The sequence below is a fragment of the Oncorhynchus kisutch genome, linkage group LG6 (assembly GCF_002021735.2).
Source record: "Oncorhynchus kisutch isolate 150728-3 linkage group LG6, Okis_V2, whole genome shotgun sequence".
Taxonomy (NCBI): domain Eukaryota; kingdom Metazoa; phylum Chordata; class Actinopteri; order Salmoniformes; family Salmonidae; genus Oncorhynchus; species Oncorhynchus kisutch.
Genome location: NC_034179.2, coordinates 83,821,119 through 83,839,789, shown reverse-complemented (window position 1 = coordinate 83,839,789; position 18,671 = coordinate 83,821,119). Strand labels below are relative to the sequence as shown.

Sequence of the window (18,671 nt, the reverse complement as noted above, 5' to 3'; positions counted from 1 at the left end):
GGGTAAAATAATATCCCTCTAGACGGGAGGGTAAAATAATGTCCCTCTATACGGGAGGGTAAAATAATATCCCTCTATACAGGAGGGTAAAATAATATCCCTCTAGACGGGAGGGTAAAATAATGTCCCTCTATACGGGAGTGTAAAATAATGTCCCTCTATACGGGAGGGTAAAATAATATCCCTCTATACGGGAGGGTAAAATAATATCCCTCTAGACGGGAGGGTAAAATAATATCCCTCTATACGGGAGGGTAAAATAATGTCCCTCTATACGGGAGGGTAAAATAATATCCCTCTAGACGGGAGGGTAAAATAATATCCCTCTAGACGGGAGGGTAAAATAATATCCCTCTAGACGGGAGGGTAAAATAATATCCCTCTAAACGGGAGGGTAAAATAATATCCCTCTAAACGGGAGGGTAAAATAATGTCCCTCTAGACGGGAGGGTAAAATAATATCCCTCTAGACGGGAGGGTAAAATAATATCCCTCTAGACGGGAGGGTAAAATAATATCCCTCTATACGGGAGGGTAAAATAATATCCCTCTATACGGGAGGGTAAAATAATATCCCTCTAAACGGGAGGGTAAAATAATGTCCCTCTATACGGGAGGGTAAAATAATATCCCTCTATACGGGAGGGTAAAATAATATCCCTCTATACGGGAGGGTAAAATAATATCCCTCTATACGGGAGGGTAAAATAATATCCCTCTATACGGGAGGGTAAAATAATATCCCTCTATACGGGAGGGTAAATAATGTCCCTCTATACGGGAGGGTAAAATAATATCCCTCTATACGGGAGGGTAAAATAATGTCCCTCTATACGGGAGGGTAAAATAATGTCCCTCTATACGGGAGGGTAAATAATATCCCTCTATACGGGAGGGTAAAATAATGTCCCTCTAGACGGGAGGGTAAAATAATATCCCTCTAGACGGGAGGGTAAAATAATGTCCCTCTATACGGGAGGGTAAAATAATATCCCTCTATACAGGAGGGTAAAATAATGTCCCTCTATACGGGAGGGTAAAATAATGTCCCTCTATACGGGAGGGTAAAATAATGTCCCTCTAGACGGGAGGGTAAAATAATGTCCCTCTATACAGGAGGGTAAAATAATATCCCTCTATACGGGAGGGTAAAATAATGTCCCTCTAAACGGGAGGGTAAAATAATATCCCTCTAGACGGGAGGGTAAAATAATGTCCCTCTATACAGGAGGGTAAAATAATGTCCCTCTATACGGGAGGGTAAAATAATGTCCCTCTAGACGGGAGGGTAAAATAATGTCCCTCTATACAGGAGGGTAAAATAATGTCCCTCTATACGGGAGGGTAAATAATATCCCTCTAAACGGGAGGGTAAAATAATGTCCCTCTAGACGGGAGGGTAAAATAATATCCCTCTATACGGGAGGGTAAAATAATATCCCTCTATACGGGAGGGTAAAATAATGTCCCTCTATACGGGAGGGTAAAATAATATCCCTCTATACGGGAGGGTAAAATAATGTCCCTCTATACGGGAGGGTAAAATAATATCCCTCTATACGGGAGGGTAAAATAATGTCCCTCTATACGGGAGGGTAAAATAATATCCCTCTATACGGGAGGGTAAAATAATGTCCCTCTATACGGGAGGGTAAAATAATGTCCCTCTATACGGGAGGGTAAAATAATGTCCCTCTAGACGGGAGGGTAAAATAATATCCCTCTATACGGGAGGGTAAAATAATGTCCCTCTATACGGGAGGGTAAAATAATGTCCCTCTATACGGGAGGGTAAAATAATGCATTAGTCATACTAATTAAATCTAATCAAGCAAACAAATATATAAATAAACATTTAAAAAAGGGATTAACAATCGTTACATATAAACTTGACTGTTACACTTCAGAATGGTAAGTAGTTATACAGCATGTCCCATAACTTTGTCTCTAAGAAGTGCTAGTTTACAGTAACAACTAAGCTAAAAACTATGGATTTGAACCACAGTTGAGCGTAGATACTCTGAATGATAGAAACCACAGCTGGGGGCAACCCCACAGCTAGCAGCTTACCAGCACAGTATTATATTATAATTGTACTATACAGTTATGTCCTATGTATGCATTAATGCATCATTCATGTTGTTAAGAATGCATTCATTAGAATATATAACACTATACAAGAAGCAGCTTCAACTAAGTGTTACGATATTATATAATGTCATATTATACTGTTCTATATTATGTTGTATATCATGTTGTATATCTGTTCTATATTACTGTTGTATATCATGTTATATTTGATTATATTTACACTTAGTTTCATCTTATATATTATATATTTTCAACTGGCTTCATGCCGTTGCTGACCAGTCTTGGTCCTGCTTGTTCACCAGAGCAGTTTTCTTCATCCTCTGACCAACAGGGTTGTTCTCCAACCTTAGACACAGAACACAGTAAGACAGGCTGGTTCAGGAAACATGGTTAAACACATGGTTATTATACAATCCTGTACCTTCAATTCAAATACAGTGGAGAAAAAGCTCAGAACAGTGTTACTTTAGCAATAGTTACAATATCACCTGTCAGACATAGGAGGTCCTCCATTCGTCTGAGGAGGTCCTGGACTCTGTGCACTAGGAGTCGCTTCCTTAGTCTCATCGTTAACCCTGTTGGAGTAATAAGACATCAACATTCACATTCATGATCCACCATAATACTGTTCCCTAAAGAGACAGAGGCTAACATGAACCGTGAGAAAATGGAGTTGGTGACATTATACCCAATGAGTTGTGGATGTATCAATATGTAGTGAAGTTTACCTGACATCATCATTGATCCACCCCAAGACAAACGTTATTACATGACCCATTGTGAGATTACAGAGGTACGATCTTAAATTGATCACTCTTTTGTTGCTGAGCATTTTCCTGCATAGCAGGAAATGCAAACTTGTAGTCTATTCAAAGTTTAAAAGGCTTCTAAAGTTGGTCATTTCCACTTTAAAATGACCGATTTGATTTTCTCTAATGAAAAATGTATCAACCCACGTAACAATTCACATTTCCTGTTGCTGCAGGATTATTTTCCTGCTGTAGCAAACCGGCTCAAATTAAGATCCTCCATCTGTATCATTCAATGAAGATCTATCAAGGTATTCATCATGTGGTAAAGTTTACCTGGCCTTATGGTTTCCATTCACCAGAGGAAATCCAGCATGTCTCTTCTGAGAGAATTCAGTATCTGTTCCCTCACGGCCCATTGGCTGAACGAACCTCTCGCTTGGCTCACCTCCCTCTCCTTGTCTGCTAAACATTTTTTTTAACATGCATGAGCATTTACCATGCTCATTAGGTATTACAGGTATTAGAATATAAGGATCATGTGTTAAACAAACGGGTCTTTCTATTAAACCTGTGGGATCAATGACTCATGGGATCAGCTCTGACTGAGGATAATGAAACCCAACCAGGAATGAAGTAATGAGGGTCTTTCTCAGAGAAAGGTTAACCTGTTCACAAGATGCCCATTCAGCAGAGAGGACTCAACATGTGTCTCCTGACTGTGTGGTGGCTCCCTCTCCTCTTCCACCCCATCCCCCTGGTTCCTGATGGTTCAAAGGGACACATGCAGTTATAGATTATAGACAAGCACAGATTGGAGAGACGCAGCGTCCCCAGCAGCTGGATCATCAGGTTCTCCGTTGTCCCTTCGAGAAGGTAAAACAACAACACGTGTTACTTCTTGCTGCTCTAAACTGTTGTCTGGCATGATAACTGATATTTAGTCATGTAACATGAAACACTTCAGCACATTAAACCACGTAACTACTAAAAATGTCCTCAGGTTGACAGAGTCTGACTCACCTCTGGTTTTCCCTGTTGGTGTTAAGGTAGTCCCGACCCAGCTGAACTAGCTGTACAAGAGCAAATCTGATGTGGTGTGTGATGAACAAAGGAAATGTTGCGTTCAGTCCTAAATCATACGTTTATCCTCTCTGAATTCATTTTGGACAGCTAAGCTGACTGGTTGTACACTCTGAGCCCTATTGTTGATGCAGGTCATAAAAGGTACTCACGGATATTTGTCTCTCCAAGGAATGTTGCCATATCTGTACACTAAGAAACCAGCAAAGCCCAGCAGCAGAACCAAGAACACCAGAACACCAGCTGAAAAACAAAAAGCTGTCTATGTCATTTGTTGAGATCCTGTTAAACTGTGCTATTTAAGTATCATGTAAAGGAACCAAACATGACATACTGTGTATATGTACACAGTTGAAGTCGGAAGTTTACATACACTTAGGGTGGAGTAATTAAAACTTGTTTTTCAACCACTCCACAAATGTGTTGTTAACAAACTATAATTTTGGCAAGTCGGTTAGGACATCTACTTTGTGCATGACACAAGTAATTTTTCCAACAATTGTTTCCAGCCAGAATATTTCTGTCACGCCCTGGCCATAGAGAGGCTTTTATTTGCCTTACGGAAGTGTTTGCTTTCGTTTTGTATTCGTTATTTTTGGTCGAGTGTTTTAGAGGAATAAAGATCATAAATACTTACCATGCTGCACCTTGGTCTCCTTCCGACGACAAGCGTAACAATTTCACTTAGTATCACAATGCCAGTGGGTCAGAAGTTTACATACACTAAGTTGACTGTGCCTTTAAACAGCTTGGGAAATTCTATAAAATTATGTCATGGCTTTTCGAAGCTTCTGATAGGCTAATTGACATCATTTGAGTCAATTGGAGGTGTACCTGTGGATGTACAGTGCCTTGCGAAAGTATTCGGCCCCCTTGAACTTTGCGACCTTTTGCCACATTTCAGGCTTCAAACATAAAGATATAAAACTGTATTTTTTTGTGAAGAATCAACAACAAGTGGGACACAATCATGAGGTGGAACGACATTTATTGGATATTTCAAACTTTTTTGAAATGTGGCAAAAGGTCGCAAAGTTCAAGGGGGCCGAATACTTTCGCAAGGCACTGTATGTCAAGGCCTACCTTCAAACTCAGTGCCTCTTTGCTTGACATCATGGGAAAATCTAAAGAAATCAGCCAAGACCTCAGAAAACAAATTGTAGTCCTCCACAAGTCTGGTTCATCCTTGGGAGCAATTTCCAAATGCCTGAAGGTACCACGTTCATCTGTACAAACAATAGTACGCAAGTATAAACACTATGGGACCACGCAGCCGTCATACCGCTCAGGAAGGAGATGCGTTCTGTCTCCTACAGATGAATGTACTTAGGTGCGAAAAGTGCAAAATAATCCCAGAACAACAGCAAAGGACCTTCTGAAGATGCTGGAGGAAACAGGTACAAAAGTATCTATATCCACAGTTAAACGAGTCCTATATCCTATATCTAACTGACCTAATACAGGGAATTTTTAAATGTCAGGAATTGTGAAAAACGGAGTTTAAATGTATTTGGCTATGGAGTATGTAAACTTCTGACTTCAATTATATAATAAATAAACAATTATAAAGACTAACAGAAAATACATTCCATACAAAACTAAATAAAGCAGTTAGTATTACAACTTAGCTATTGAAGCAGATATACTGTAATATCGTAATACTGTTAGTGTTAATGCAGACACATTTTCAGAGATTTTAAAACAACTAGCTGATAGCTGATTAGCTGTTGTCTCACCTACTGTTTTAGCTAGCTTTCCCAATTCAACACCTGTGATTACTGTATGCCTCGCTGTATGTCTCTCTCAAATGTCAATATGCCTTGTATACTGTTGTTCAGGTTAGTTATCAGTGTTTTTGTTCACAATGGAGCCCCTAGTTCCACTCTTCATACCCCTGATAACTCCTTTGTCCCACCTCCCACACATGCGGTGACCTCAACCATTACTACCAGCATGTCCAGAGATACAACCTCTCTCATCATCACCCAGTGCCTGGGCTTACCTCCGCTGTACCCGCACCCCACCATACCCCTGTCTGCGCATTATGCCCTGAATATATTCTACCATGCCCAGAAACCTGCTCCTCTTATTCTCTGTCCCCAACGCTCTAGGCGACCAGTTTTGATAGCCTTTAGCCGCACCCTCATACTACTCCTTCTCTGTTCCGCGGGTGATGTGGAGGTAAACCCAGGCCCTGCATGTCCCCAGGCACCCTCATTTGTTGACTTCTGTGATCGAAAAAGCCTTGGTTTCATGCATGTCAACATCAGAAGCCTCCTCCCTAAGTTTGTCTTACTCACTGCTTTAGCACACTCTGCTAACCCTGATGTCCTTGCTGTGTCTGAATCCTGGCTCAGGAAGGCCACCAAAAATTCAGAGATCTCCATACCCAACTATAACATCTTCTGTCAAGATAGAACTGCCAAAGGGGGAGGAGTTGCAGTTTACTGCAGAGATAGCCTGCAAAGTAATGTCATACTTTCCAGGTCCATACCCAAACAGTTCGAACTACTAATTTTGAAAAATTACTCTCTCCAGAAATAAGTCTCTCACGGTTGCCGCCTGCTACCGACCCCCCTCAGCTCCCAGCTGTGCCCTGGACACCATTTGTGAATTGATCACCCCCCATCTAGCTTCAGAGTTTGTTCTGTTGGGTGACCTAAACTGGGATATGCTTAACACCCCGCCAGTCCTACAATCTAAGCTAGATGCCCTCAATCTCACACAAATCATCAAGGAACCGACCAGGTACAACCCTAACTCTGTAAACAAGGGCACCCTCATAGACGTCATCCTGACCAACTGGCCCTCCAAATACACCTCCGCTGTCTTCAACCAGGATCTCAGCGATCACTGCCTCATTGCCTGTATCCGCTACGGAGCCGCAGTCAAACGACCACCCCTCATCACTGTCAAACGCTCCCTAAAACACTTCTGTGAGCAGGCCTTTCTAATCGACCTGGCCCTGGTATCCTGGAAGGACATCGACCTCATCCCGTCAGTTGAGGATGCCTGGTCATTCTTTAAAAGTAACTTCCTCACCATTTTAGATAAGCATGCTCCGTTCAAAAAATGCAGAACTAAGAACAGATACAGCCCTTGGTTCACCCCAGACCTGACTGCCCTCGACCAGCACAAAAACATCCTGTGGCGGACTGCAATAGCATCGAATAGTCCCCGTGATATGCAACTGTTCAGGGAAGTCCGGAACCAATACACGCAGTCAGTCAGGAAAGCTAAGGCCAGCTTCTTCAGGCAGAAGTTTGCATCCTGTAGCTCCAACTCCAAAAAGTTCTGGGACACTGTGAAGTCCATGGAGAACAAGAGCACCTCCTCCCAGCTGCCCACTGCACTGAGGCTAGGTAATACGGTCACCACTGATAAATCCATGATTATCGAAAACTTCAATAAGCATTTCTCAACGGCTGGCTACTTCAACCTCGGCCAACAGCTCCGCCCCCCCCCCCCGCAGCTCCTCGCCCAAGCCTCTCCAGGTTCTCCTTTACCCAAATCCAGATAGCAGATGTTCTGAAAGAGCTGCAAAACCTGGACCCGTACAAATCAGCTGGGCTTGACAATCTGGACCCTCTATTTCTGAAACTATCTGCCACCATTGTCGCAACCCCTATTAACAGCCTGTTCAACCTCTCTTTCATCTCGTCTGAGATCCCCAAGGATTGGAAAGCTGCCGCAGTCATCCCCCTCTTCAAAGGGGGAGACACCCTGGACCCAAACTGTTACAGACCTATATCCATCCTGCCCTGCCTATCTAAGGTCTTCGAAAGCCAAGTCAACAAACAGGTCACTGACCATCTCGAATCCCACCGTACCTTCTCCGCTGTGCAATCTGGTTTCCGAGCCGGTCACGGGTGCACCTCAGCCACCCTCAAGGTACTAAACGATATCATAACCGCCATCGATAAAAGACAGTACTGTGCAGCCGTCTTCATCGACCTTGCCAAGGCTTTCGACTCTGTCAATCACCATATTCTTATCGGCAGACTCAGTAGCCTCGGTTTTTCGGATGACTGCCTTGCCTGGTTCACCAATTACTTTGCAGACAGAGTTCAGTGTGTCAAATCGGAGGGCATGCTGTCCGGTCCTCTGGCAGTCTCTATGGGGGTGCCACAGGGTTCAATTCTCGGGCCGACTCTTTTCTCTGTGTATATCAATGATGTTGCTCTTGCTGCGGGCGATTCCCTGATCCACCTCTACGCAGACGACACCATTCTATATACTTTCGGCCCGTCTTTGGACACTGTGCTATCTAACCTCCAAACAAGCTTCAATGCCATACAACACTCCTTCCGTGGCCTCCAACTGCTCTTAAACGCTAGTAAAACCAAATGCATGCTTTTCAACCGGTCGCTGCCTGCACCTGCATGCCCGACTAGCATCACCACCCTGGATGGTTCCGACCTAGAATATGTGGACGTCTATAAGTACCTAGGTGTCTGGCTAGACTGCAAACTCTCCTTCCAGACTCATATCAAACATCTCCAATCGAAAATCAAATCAAGAGTCGGCTTTCTATTCCGCAACAAAGCCTCCTTCACTCACGCCGCCAAGCTTACCCTAGTAAAACTGACTATCCTACCGATCCTCGACTTCGGCGATGTCATCTACAAAATGGCTTCCAACACTCTACTCAGCAAACTGGATGCAGTCTATCACAGTGCCATCCGTTTTGTCACTAAAGCACCTTATACCACCCACCACTGCGACTTGTATGCTCTAGTCGGCTGGCCCTCGCTACATATTCGTCGCCAGACCCACTGGCTCCAGGTCATCTACAAGTCCATGCTAGGTAAAGCTCCGCCTTATCTCAGCTCACTGGTCACGATGGCAACACCCATCCGTAGCACGCGCTCCAGCAGGTGTATCTCACTGATCATCCCTAAAGCCAACACCTCATTTGGCCGCCTTTCGTTCCAGTACTCTGCTGCCTGTGACTGGAACGAATTGCAAAAATCGCTGAAGTTGGAGACTTTTATCTCCCTCACCAACTTCAAACATCAGCTATCTGAGCAGCTAACCGATCGCTGCAGCTGTACATAGTCTATTGGTAAATAGCCCACCCTTTTCACCTACCTCATCCCCATACTGTTTTTATTTATTTACTTTTCTGCTCTTCTGCACACCAATATCTCTACCTGTACATGACCATCTGATCATTTATCACTCCAGTGTTAATCTGCAAAATTGTAATTATTTGCCTACCTCCTCATGCCTTTTGCACACATTGTATATAGACCCCCCCTTTGTTTTCTACTGTGTTATTGACTTGTTAATTGTTTACTCCATGTGTAACTCTTTGTTGTCTGCTCACACTGCTATGCTTTATCTTGGCCAGGTCGCAGTTGCAAATGAGAACTTGTTCTCAACTAGCCTACCTGGTTAAATAAAGGTGAAATAAAAATAAAAAATAAAAACTAGTGCAATAAATGTAGATAAAATATGAAATAGAAGTACTATTTTAAGAGCTTTTTTCAATAAAAAAACTATACTTTCAATAATGTGGATCTGCAGTTCTGTAAGTCCATTATTCATTTTTCTAATGGCATGAAGTTTGCAACTTGTTTTAGCCACAGATGAAAAGTGGGTGGGTTGTCATTTTTCCAACACACAAGAATACATTTATTTGCAAAGTAAGTTGTCAGCAACCTTATCTTGTCTGAATCAAGCGCAGTATTCAGCATTTGATTAAGATGGTAAAGGCTTGGGTACTGTACCAGTGGAAGCTCCTCAGAGGAGGAAGGGGAGAACCATCCTCCTCATATAATTTCATATTAATAAAAATATTGTAACATTCAAAAAGTGGTCCTTTATAGATAAAACTATACTAAATATATTGACTGTTTTGCAATGAAGGTCTACAGTAGCCTCAACATCACTATGTAGGGTAGCACCATGGTGTAGCCAGAGGACAGCTAGTTTTGTTCCTCCTCTGGGAACACTGACTTCAATACAAAACCTAGGAGGCTCGTGGTTCTCATCCACTTCCATAGACTTACACAGAAACTATGACAACTTCCGGAAGACATCCTCCAACCTATTAGAGCTCTTGCAGCATGAACTGACATGTTGCCCACCCAATCAAAGGATCAGAGAATTCATCTAGTACTGAAGAAAAAAAGCTACAGCTAGCTAGCACTGCAGTGCATAAAATGTGGTGAGTAGTTGACTCAAAGAGAGAGAAAGAAAAGGTGAGAGGAGGAGAGGGCATAGATGCGAGAAGGAATTATTTAACGATCTGGCTCCTATGAAAGTTAACTATTTTTGCGTTTGATCGGGGTGTATTCATTCAGCCGATTCTGTTGAAAAATATTTCTTAAACGGAAGCAAACGGAACGAAACTGGGATAAACATACCTGAATTTGTCCAATAGAAACGCTTGTTTATAACTGTTGTACTAATGATTACACCCTACATCAGATAGATGCAGACCAGAGTGTGCAAGGCGGTATTGAATGTGTTACTGTCTGTCATCTTGATTACTAAAATGTATCTCGACCTGAACACCTACATTGTAAACTCATTCATAGGCTAGGTTGTAGCAAATGCATAAAGGCTATAGGGAAAATTTGAGTATCATGTAGGAGCCTAAATCTATCGACGTTACATTGAGCTGGGTGAATGGAATATGAATGACAGTCACCTAGCATGCTGTAATAGAAATAAGGCCCATAAAAATGTTTATCGTCCTCCCTCATCATAAACAGCACCAACCGCCACTGGATTGTACCAATACCATATCTAAATGATCTGAGTGGCTGTATGAATAGAGCGCCAGAAATCCATTAGCTTATTGCAATGCCAGAATAGATGAAAAAAAGTACTTTCTCAGTCTTACATTTCAGGCAATTTGGTGTCTGGGAACATACAGTTTAATTCAACAGGGGTAAGCTAAAACATGAACATTCATTTGTAGTTAGTCTCCTTAATATTGGGAATAGTAAATGGGAAGTGGATCTTATTACAGCTCTCAAGTCAAACCTCCTCATCTAATTCCGTGCCTAAGTCATTTTCCCACATCATTTGAAGTGAAACAAAGGAGGATTCATAATGTTTGGATAATGTACAATACATCTTATCAAGTATTACCTGCATTGCTTGCTGTTTGGGGTTTTAGGCTGGGTTTCTGTACAGCACTTTGAGATATCAGCTGATGTAAGAAGGGCTTTATAAATCAATTTGATTGAATTGAATTTGATACAGATGAGGTTATTAATTGTTAACTTCTGATAACTGAGATCTCAGCTTTAATTATTTGATAAATATAAAGATAACATTTGTGATTTGAAACTTAAAACACATGTGTACCAGGGATGTTATATTCCTTCATTGTTTTTAATCCACTATGGAACAAGTCTGCGAACCTCCTACGACCCAGCGGGCACCAATTATGAAGGCCGACTTTTAAAAACACATTGGGCAACAAGAAATAGGAGCATATTAAAAAACGTGTTTGAAATATCCAAGTGCTTTCTACAGTGTGCCCATGCCATTACTGTGTACTTACTGTCATCACAAATATGATTAAACTGATTCAGAGGTAAAGGATGGCTAGATTGATATTCAATCTGAACCCATGAGGAGTCATATCTGCCCAAAGTCCCAGACAAGAATTTGCGAGTTTGGGCTGACCAATAGTAAAGTTGGAAATTGGGCAGCTCCATACTTCATAGACTCATGTTTGACCACTATTATGTTTATCCTCCAATCATTGTTATGGGAGAGTCTTTAATTTTGAGAGGTCTTTAATTTTGCTAAAGAGGGGAGTGTAACATGCATTCTGGTTGCTCCTTTTTTAATTGATAGGCAAGGAGCTTACTTGATTATCATATTCATATGTTTTTGTCTAACATGGAACATGTTATCATTGATATGGAGAGTTTGTTAAAGATTTTGTTTGCTTCAAGATTTACGTGCCTCCAATTCTCAGTAGAAAACCTTTTGTGCAATTGTTCGCATCTTTCTCAATGTCACACAACTTCTCACTATTCTTTTTCTTAAATGAGGCATATGAAATAATTTTACCACTTCGAGTGGGTTTTGCCGCCTCCCATACAGTGGAAGCATCTAATGTACAGTAGGGTCACTATTATCTGTATGTAATTCACAATCCCACAATGCATTTCTGCTCTGAAATGTTTATCTGCCATTAGAGATGTAGTAAGTTTCTCATTTCTGGATAGAGAAACAAAGCTGCTCAGGTTCACAGATAAATATATTTTGAAGTCAAACGTACCAATAGAGAAACTGGTAACAGCAGATAGCTGTTGGGGAAAAATAAGTAGTCTATTGTGGAATATGAGTTGGGTACATTAGAAAAGTATCATCTTCGGCTTGAGGTTTGATCTCACGCCAGACATCAACTAGTCCACATTCTGAACACAGACTGTTCAAAACTCTTGCTGATTTAGTTAGGGGTTTGTTTGTCTTATCGCATTTGTCCATAATTGGGTTCAGAAGAAAAAGAAGAAGGAGCTGTGGTGACAGTAAAATGTCAAACAAAAGAAACAATATGGAAACACTCACCAGTGATTTCCTTTGTGTGGCCAGTGGCTTTGGCTTTGTCCCCATTTCCTGAGTTTAATCAGAGAATGAAGTAATTTCAATTGAATATGTACTTTATTACAGATGGAGATGCTATAGACAGTAATGAGCTGTCTTTATAGTAGTTAATAGTACTTACCTGATGTGTTGTCCGAGGTGTCAGTCAGATTGTCAGTCAGATTGATAGTTGTCATAGCCACATGCTCCCTCTCTACAGACAAAGATCAGACAAAGAGGTGATATCAGTTTGCTAATATTAGAGTACTCACCCGGGGTGTCAGTCGGATTGTAAATTAAAATGTCAGTTGAATTGTCAGTCTACGTTTTTTACATTTTAGCAGACACTCTTATCCAGAGAAATTAGCGTTAACTGCCTTGGATATATGTACCAATATGAAAGTGCAAGAAGTTTAAAATGAAAGAAAATAGGAAAATCATTCTTTACCTGCAACAATGTAATACAAATGGCGCTCCTCCACCTTGCCCTTAAGAGAAGACACATGGGAAGTAAGCATCTCTAAAATCATTCTTTACCTACAACAATGTAATACAAATGGCGCTCCTCCACCTTGCCCTTAAGAGAAGACACATGGGAAGTAAGCATCTCTAAAATCATTCTTTACCTACAACAATGTAATACAAATGGCGCTCCTCCACCTTGCCCTTAAGAGTAGACACATGGGAAGTAAGCATCTCTAAAATCATTCTTTACCTGCAACAATGTAATACAAATGGCGCTCCTCCACCTTGCCCTTAAGAGAAGACACATGGGAAGTAAATATCTCTAAAATCATTCTTTACCTGCAACAATGTAATACAAATGGCGCTCCTCCACCTTGCCCTTAAGAGAAGACACATGGGAAGTAAGCATCTCTAAAATCATTCTTTACCTGCAACAATGTAATACAAATGGCGCTCCTCCACCTTGCCCTTAAGAGAAGACACATGGGAAGTAAATATCTCTAAAATCATTCTTTACCTGCAACAATGTAATACAAATGGCGCTCCTCCACCTTGCCCTTAAGAGAAGACACATGGGAAGTAAGCATCTCTAAAATCATTCTTTACCTACAACAATGTAATACAAATGGCACTCCTCCACCTTGCCCTTAAGAGAAGACACATGGGAAGTAAGCATCTCTAAAATCATTCTTTACCTACAACAATGTAATACAAATGGCACTCCTCCACCTTGCCCTTAAGAGAAGACACATGGGAAGTAAGCATCTCTAAAATCATTCTTTACCTACAACAATGTAATACAAATGGCACTCCTCCACCTTGCCCTTAAGAGAAGACACATGGGAAGTAAGCATCTCTAAAATCATTCTTTACCTACAACAATGTAATACAAATGGCACTCCTCCACCTTGCCCTTAAGAGAAGACACATGGGAAGTAAGCATCTCTAAAATCATTCTTTACCTACAACAATGTAATACAAATGGCGCTCCTCCACCTTGCCCTTAAGAGAAGACACATGGGAAGTAAGCATCTCTAAAATCATTCTTTACCTGCAACAATGTAATACAAATGGCGCTCCTCCACCTTGCCCTTAAGAGAAGACACATGGGAAGTAAATATCTCTAAAATCATTCTTTACCTGCAACAATGTAATACAAATGGCGCTCCTCCACCTTGCCCTTAAGAGAAGACACATGGGAAGTAAGCATCTCTAAAATCATTCTTTACCTACAACAATGTAATACAAATGGCACTCCTCCACCTTGCCCTTAAGAGAAGACACATGGGAAGTAAGCATCTCTAAAATCATTCTTTACCTACAACAATGTAATACAAATGGCACTCCTCCACCTTGCCCTTAAGAGAAGATACATGGGAAGTAAGCATCTCTAAAATCATTCTTTACCTACAACAATGTAATACAAATGGCACTCCTCCACCTTGCCCTTAAGAGAAGACACATGGGAAGTAAGCATCTCTAAAATCATTCTTTACCTACAACAATGTAATACAAATGGCACTCCTCCACCTTGCCCTTAAGAGAAGACACATGGGAAGTAAGCATCTCTAAAATCATTCTTTACCTACAACAATGTAATACAAATGGCACTCCTCCACCTTGCCCTTAAGAGAAGACACATGGGAAGTAAGCATCTCTAAAATCATTCTTTACCTACAACAATGTAATACAAATGGCGCTCCTCCACCTTGCCCTTAAGAGAAGACACATGGGAAGTAAGCATCTCTAAAATCATTCTTTACCTACAACAATGTAATACAAATGGCGCTCCTCCACCTTGCCCTTAAGAGAAGACACATGGGAAGTAAGCATCTCTAAAATCATTCTTTACCTGCAACAATGTAATACAAATGGCGCTCCTCCACCTTGCCCTTAAGAGAAGACACATGGGAAGTAAATATCTCTAAAATCATTCTTTACCTGCAACAATGTAATACAAATGGCGCTCCTCCACCTTGCCCTTAAGAGAAGACACATGGGAAGTAAGCATCTCTAAAATCATTCTTTACCTGCAACAATGTAATACAAATGGCGCTCCTCCACCTTGCCCTTAAGAGAAGACACATGGGAAGTAAATATCTCTAAAATCATTCTTTACCTGCAACAATGTAATACAAATGGCGCTCCTCCACCTTGCCCTTAAGAGAAGACACATGGGAAGTAAGCATCTCTAAAATCATTCTTTACCTGCAACAATGTAATACAAATGGCGCTCCTCCACCTTGCCCTTAAGAGAAGACACATGGGAAGTAAATATCTCTAAAATCATTCTTTACCTGCAACAATGTAATACAAATGGCGCTCCTCCACCTTGCCCTTAAGAGAAGACACATGGGAAGTAAGCATCTCTAAAATCATTCTTTACCTACAACAATGTAATACAAATGGCACTCCTCCACCTTGCCCTTAAGAGAAGACACATGGGAAGTAAGCATCTCTAAAATCATTCTTTACCTACAACAATGTAATACAAATGGCACTCCTCCACCTTGCCCTTAAGAGAAGACACATGGGAAGTAAGCATCTCTAAAATCATTCTTTACCTACAACAATGTAATACAAATGGCACTCCTCCACCTTGCCCTTAAGAGAAGACACATGGGAAGTAAGCATCTCTAAAATCATTCTTTACCTACAACAATGTAATACAAATGGCACTCCTCCACCTTGCCCTTAAGAGAAGACACATGGGAAGTAAGCATCTCTAAAATCATTCTTTACCTACAACAATGTAATACAAATGGCACTCCTCCACCTTGCCCTTAAGAGAAGACACATGGGAAGTAAGCATCTCTAAAATCATTCTTTACCTACAACAATGTAATACAAATGGCGCTCCTCCACCTTGCCCTTAAGAGAAGACACATGGGAAGTAAGCATCTCTAAAATCATTCTTTACCTACAACAATGTAATACAAATGGCGCTCCTCCACCTTGCCCTTAAGAGAAGACACATGGGAAGTAAGCATCTCTAAAATCATTCTTTACCTGCAACAATGTAATACAAATGGCGCTCCTCCACCTTGCCCTTAAGAGAAGACACATGGGAAGTAAATATCTCTAAAATCATTCTTTACCTGCAACAATGTAATACAAATGGCGCTCCTCCACCTTGCCCTTAAGAGAAGACACATGGGAAGTAAGCATCTCTAAAATCATTCTTTACCTGCAACAATGTAATACAAATGGCGCTCCTCCACCTTGCCCTTAAGAGAAGACACATGGGAAGTAAATATCTCTAAAATCATTCTTTACCTGCAACAATGTAATACAAATGGCGCTCCTCCACCTTGCCCTTAAGAGAAGACACATGGGAAGTAAGCATCTCTAAAATCATTCTTTACCTACAACAATGTAATACAAATGGCACTCCTCCACCTTGCCCTTAAGAGAAGACACATGGGAAGTAAGCATCTCTAAAATCATTCTTTACCTACAACAATGTAATACAAATGGCACTCCTCCACCTTGCCCTTAAGAGAAGACACATGGGAAGTAAGCATCTCTAAAATCATTCTTTACCTACAACAATGTAATACAAATGGCACTCCTCCACCTTGCCCTTAAGAGAAGACACATGGGAAGTAAGCATCTCTAAAATCATTCTTTACCTACAACAATGTAATACAAATGGCACTCCTCCACCTTGCCCTTAAGAGAAGACACATGGGAAGTAAGCATCTCTAAAATCATTCTTTACCTACAACAATGTAATACAAATGGCACTCCTCCACCTTGCCCTTAAGAGAAGACACATGGAAAGTAAGCATCTCTAAAATCATTTTCAACAATCAAATCATCTCAATTGTGTGAAATAATAACAGGACTCACCTGGAGAACATGAAATAATTTGAATGTCAGATTCAGGCATTCAGAGAGGATGACAGCACTGTTGTTCACATTTATCACCTTATCAGAGAGATGTGCCTCAAAAGGCTTGTTCATGCCACGGTAGGCTATTGGAGTCTGTGGGAAAGCACATAAGAAAATAAAGAATTGAATTCAGGTTTGAATCAAAAAGCCCTGTTTTGTCATACAACATAGTACTTATTATCTAAAGAAATTACCAACATATACAGTTGGTGTCCTGATTCTACACCCTTTCCCCCAAAGTGTACACTTGCACACTTCCCGCCATGGTTAAAAGCATTGGAACGGGCGTAAACATTAGCTGCAGGGACTTTCCAACATTGTGAAATCCATGTCGGGAAGTGTGCACTTGGGGGAAGGGTGGAGAATCAAGACAAAGTCTGTAGTACAAATCCTGAATTAAACCATAAGATCTTCACTAACATTGTTTGAGTACACCTCAATTTCAGATCCAGCCGGAGTTTCATATGGGTACACATATCCAATTCCCGTCCTCAAATCTTCACACCTCTCCATTTTCTTGATGGGAGAGCATGCTAAGCAAGCTACGGAAGAAGACATTCATTTAGTACAACTTTCTATGTAACATTACTTTAATGTTACTAACAAACTTCCTTAAACACAAACACAATGAAATAGAGATAGACTGCAGCTACCAATGTTTGAGATCCTAATACAGTTAAACTAATCACAGGTACAAACAGGTTGTGTATGAGGCTAACGGGTTGCTATCCGACCTCGCCCAGGTGACACAATACAGTAAGAGACATTTCTGCCTTCAGGGAGTTTTATAGCAATGTAGCTATGATAAATTGCAAATACTGTTACAACTTAGTCTTTACCTTGATATGGGAGCACCAAAAAAACAAACAGGCTGAATGGATACATTTTAGTCTGTGGTCTTGCCTTCTGGTTCTGTAAAAAATGTTTCACTTTTCTTCTTCCTGCTTCAGTAAATTCCGTTTAGAAAACAGGAGGAGTTATAAGTGACTGTATCACCACAGTTTCTAAACCTTGATACGCAACATCGCAGGAACGCTTGCTAAACAGATTAAGTAGACCAGGCTGGGGATTCGGGTTTGAGAAGTCAATGAGACAAGAGAAATATTCTTCCTTAGCTGTTAACTTTCTCAAAATTCAAAGGCACATTCTAGATTTGAGCCAATGTCTTAACTATTTGAACATGTTACTACTCAAACTAGTTTCATAAAAAAATGACTTTATATCGAAAGAGTGCCTTTGATATGGTGGCCTGCACACGGCAAATTGGCGCGAGACGACCGTTAGACCCGATGACGTGTTTCTGTGCATGAGCTTAGCTAGCCAACATTGCCATGACATCACCTTCAAGTGTGATCAGGGATTTCTGTTGAAGAAGCAATTTTAGCCTATCTTCATTCTGTACTGTCTTTAGTATAACTTTCCCAATAGGTAACTGATATGGGCTATACTTTTAAACGCTAGTAAAACCAAATGCATGCTTTTCAACCGTTCGCTGCCTGCACCCGCACGCCCGACTAGCATCACCACCCTGGATGGTTCCGACCTTGAATATGTGGACATCTATAAGTACCTAGGTGTCTGGCTAGACTGTAAACTCTCCTTCCAGACTCATATCAAACATCTCCAATCGAAAATCAAATCAAGAGTCGGCTTTCTATTCCGCAACAAAGCCTCCTTCACTCACGCCGCCAAACTTACCCTAGTAAAACTGACTATCCTACCGATCCTCGACTTTGGCGATGTCATCTACAAAATTGCTTCCAACACTCTACTCAGCAAACTGGATGCAGTTTATCACAGTGCCATCCGTTTTGTCACTAAAGCACGTTATAC

General features: G+C 41.1%; 1 protein-coding gene across 6 annotated transcripts; it reads right to left on the bottom strand.

The window, feature by feature from the left end:
* Positions 1-1,842: 1,842 nt before the first annotated feature.
* On the bottom strand, positions 1,843-18,118 carry LOC109884029 (uncharacterized). 6 transcript variants are annotated; one of them, XM_031828038.1, is made up of 13 exons: positions 17,678-18,118; positions 17,259-17,380; positions 16,797-16,931; positions 16,221-16,260; positions 13,195-16,171; positions 12,622-12,693; positions 12,465-12,512; positions 4,076-4,166; positions 3,864-3,929; positions 3,509-3,604; positions 3,177-3,305; positions 2,580-2,666; positions 1,843-2,436 (listed from the first exon to the last, which is right to left on the bottom strand). In XM_031828038.1, exons 5-13 carry the CDS (start codon positions 13,274-13,276, stop codon positions 2,352-2,354), a joined length of 756 nt encoding a protein of 251 aa, XP_031683898.1. In that variant the 5' UTR covers positions 13,277-16,171; positions 16,221-16,260; positions 16,797-16,931; positions 17,259-17,380; positions 17,678-18,118; the 3' UTR covers positions 1,843-2,351. The 6 variants fall into 6 exon arrangements, with proteins under 6 accessions (XP_031683898.1, XP_031683894.1, XP_031683893.1 ...); XM_031828034.1 differs by lacking the exons at positions 13,195-16,171; positions 16,221-16,260 and adding an exon at positions 12,928-12,967 and having other exon boundaries at positions 17,678-18,112; XM_031828033.1 differs by lacking the exon at positions 13,195-16,171 and having other exon boundaries at positions 17,678-18,109.
* Between the last annotated feature and the right edge of the window lie 553 nt (positions 18,119-18,671).

Coding starts and splice junctions, on each gene's coding strand:
- LOC109884029 (XM_031828034.1), bottom strand. CDS start 17,723: ATGTATCCATTCAGCCTGTTTGTTTTTTTGGTGCTCCCATATCAAG. Junction 12,513..12,621: donor CACCTCGGACAACACATCAG/GTAAGTACTATT, acceptor GATTAAACTCAG/GAAATGGGGACAAAGCCAAA. Junction 2,667..3,176: donor AATGGAAACCATAAGGCCAG/GTAAACTTTACC, acceptor TTACTCCAACAG/GGTTAACGATGAGACTAAGG.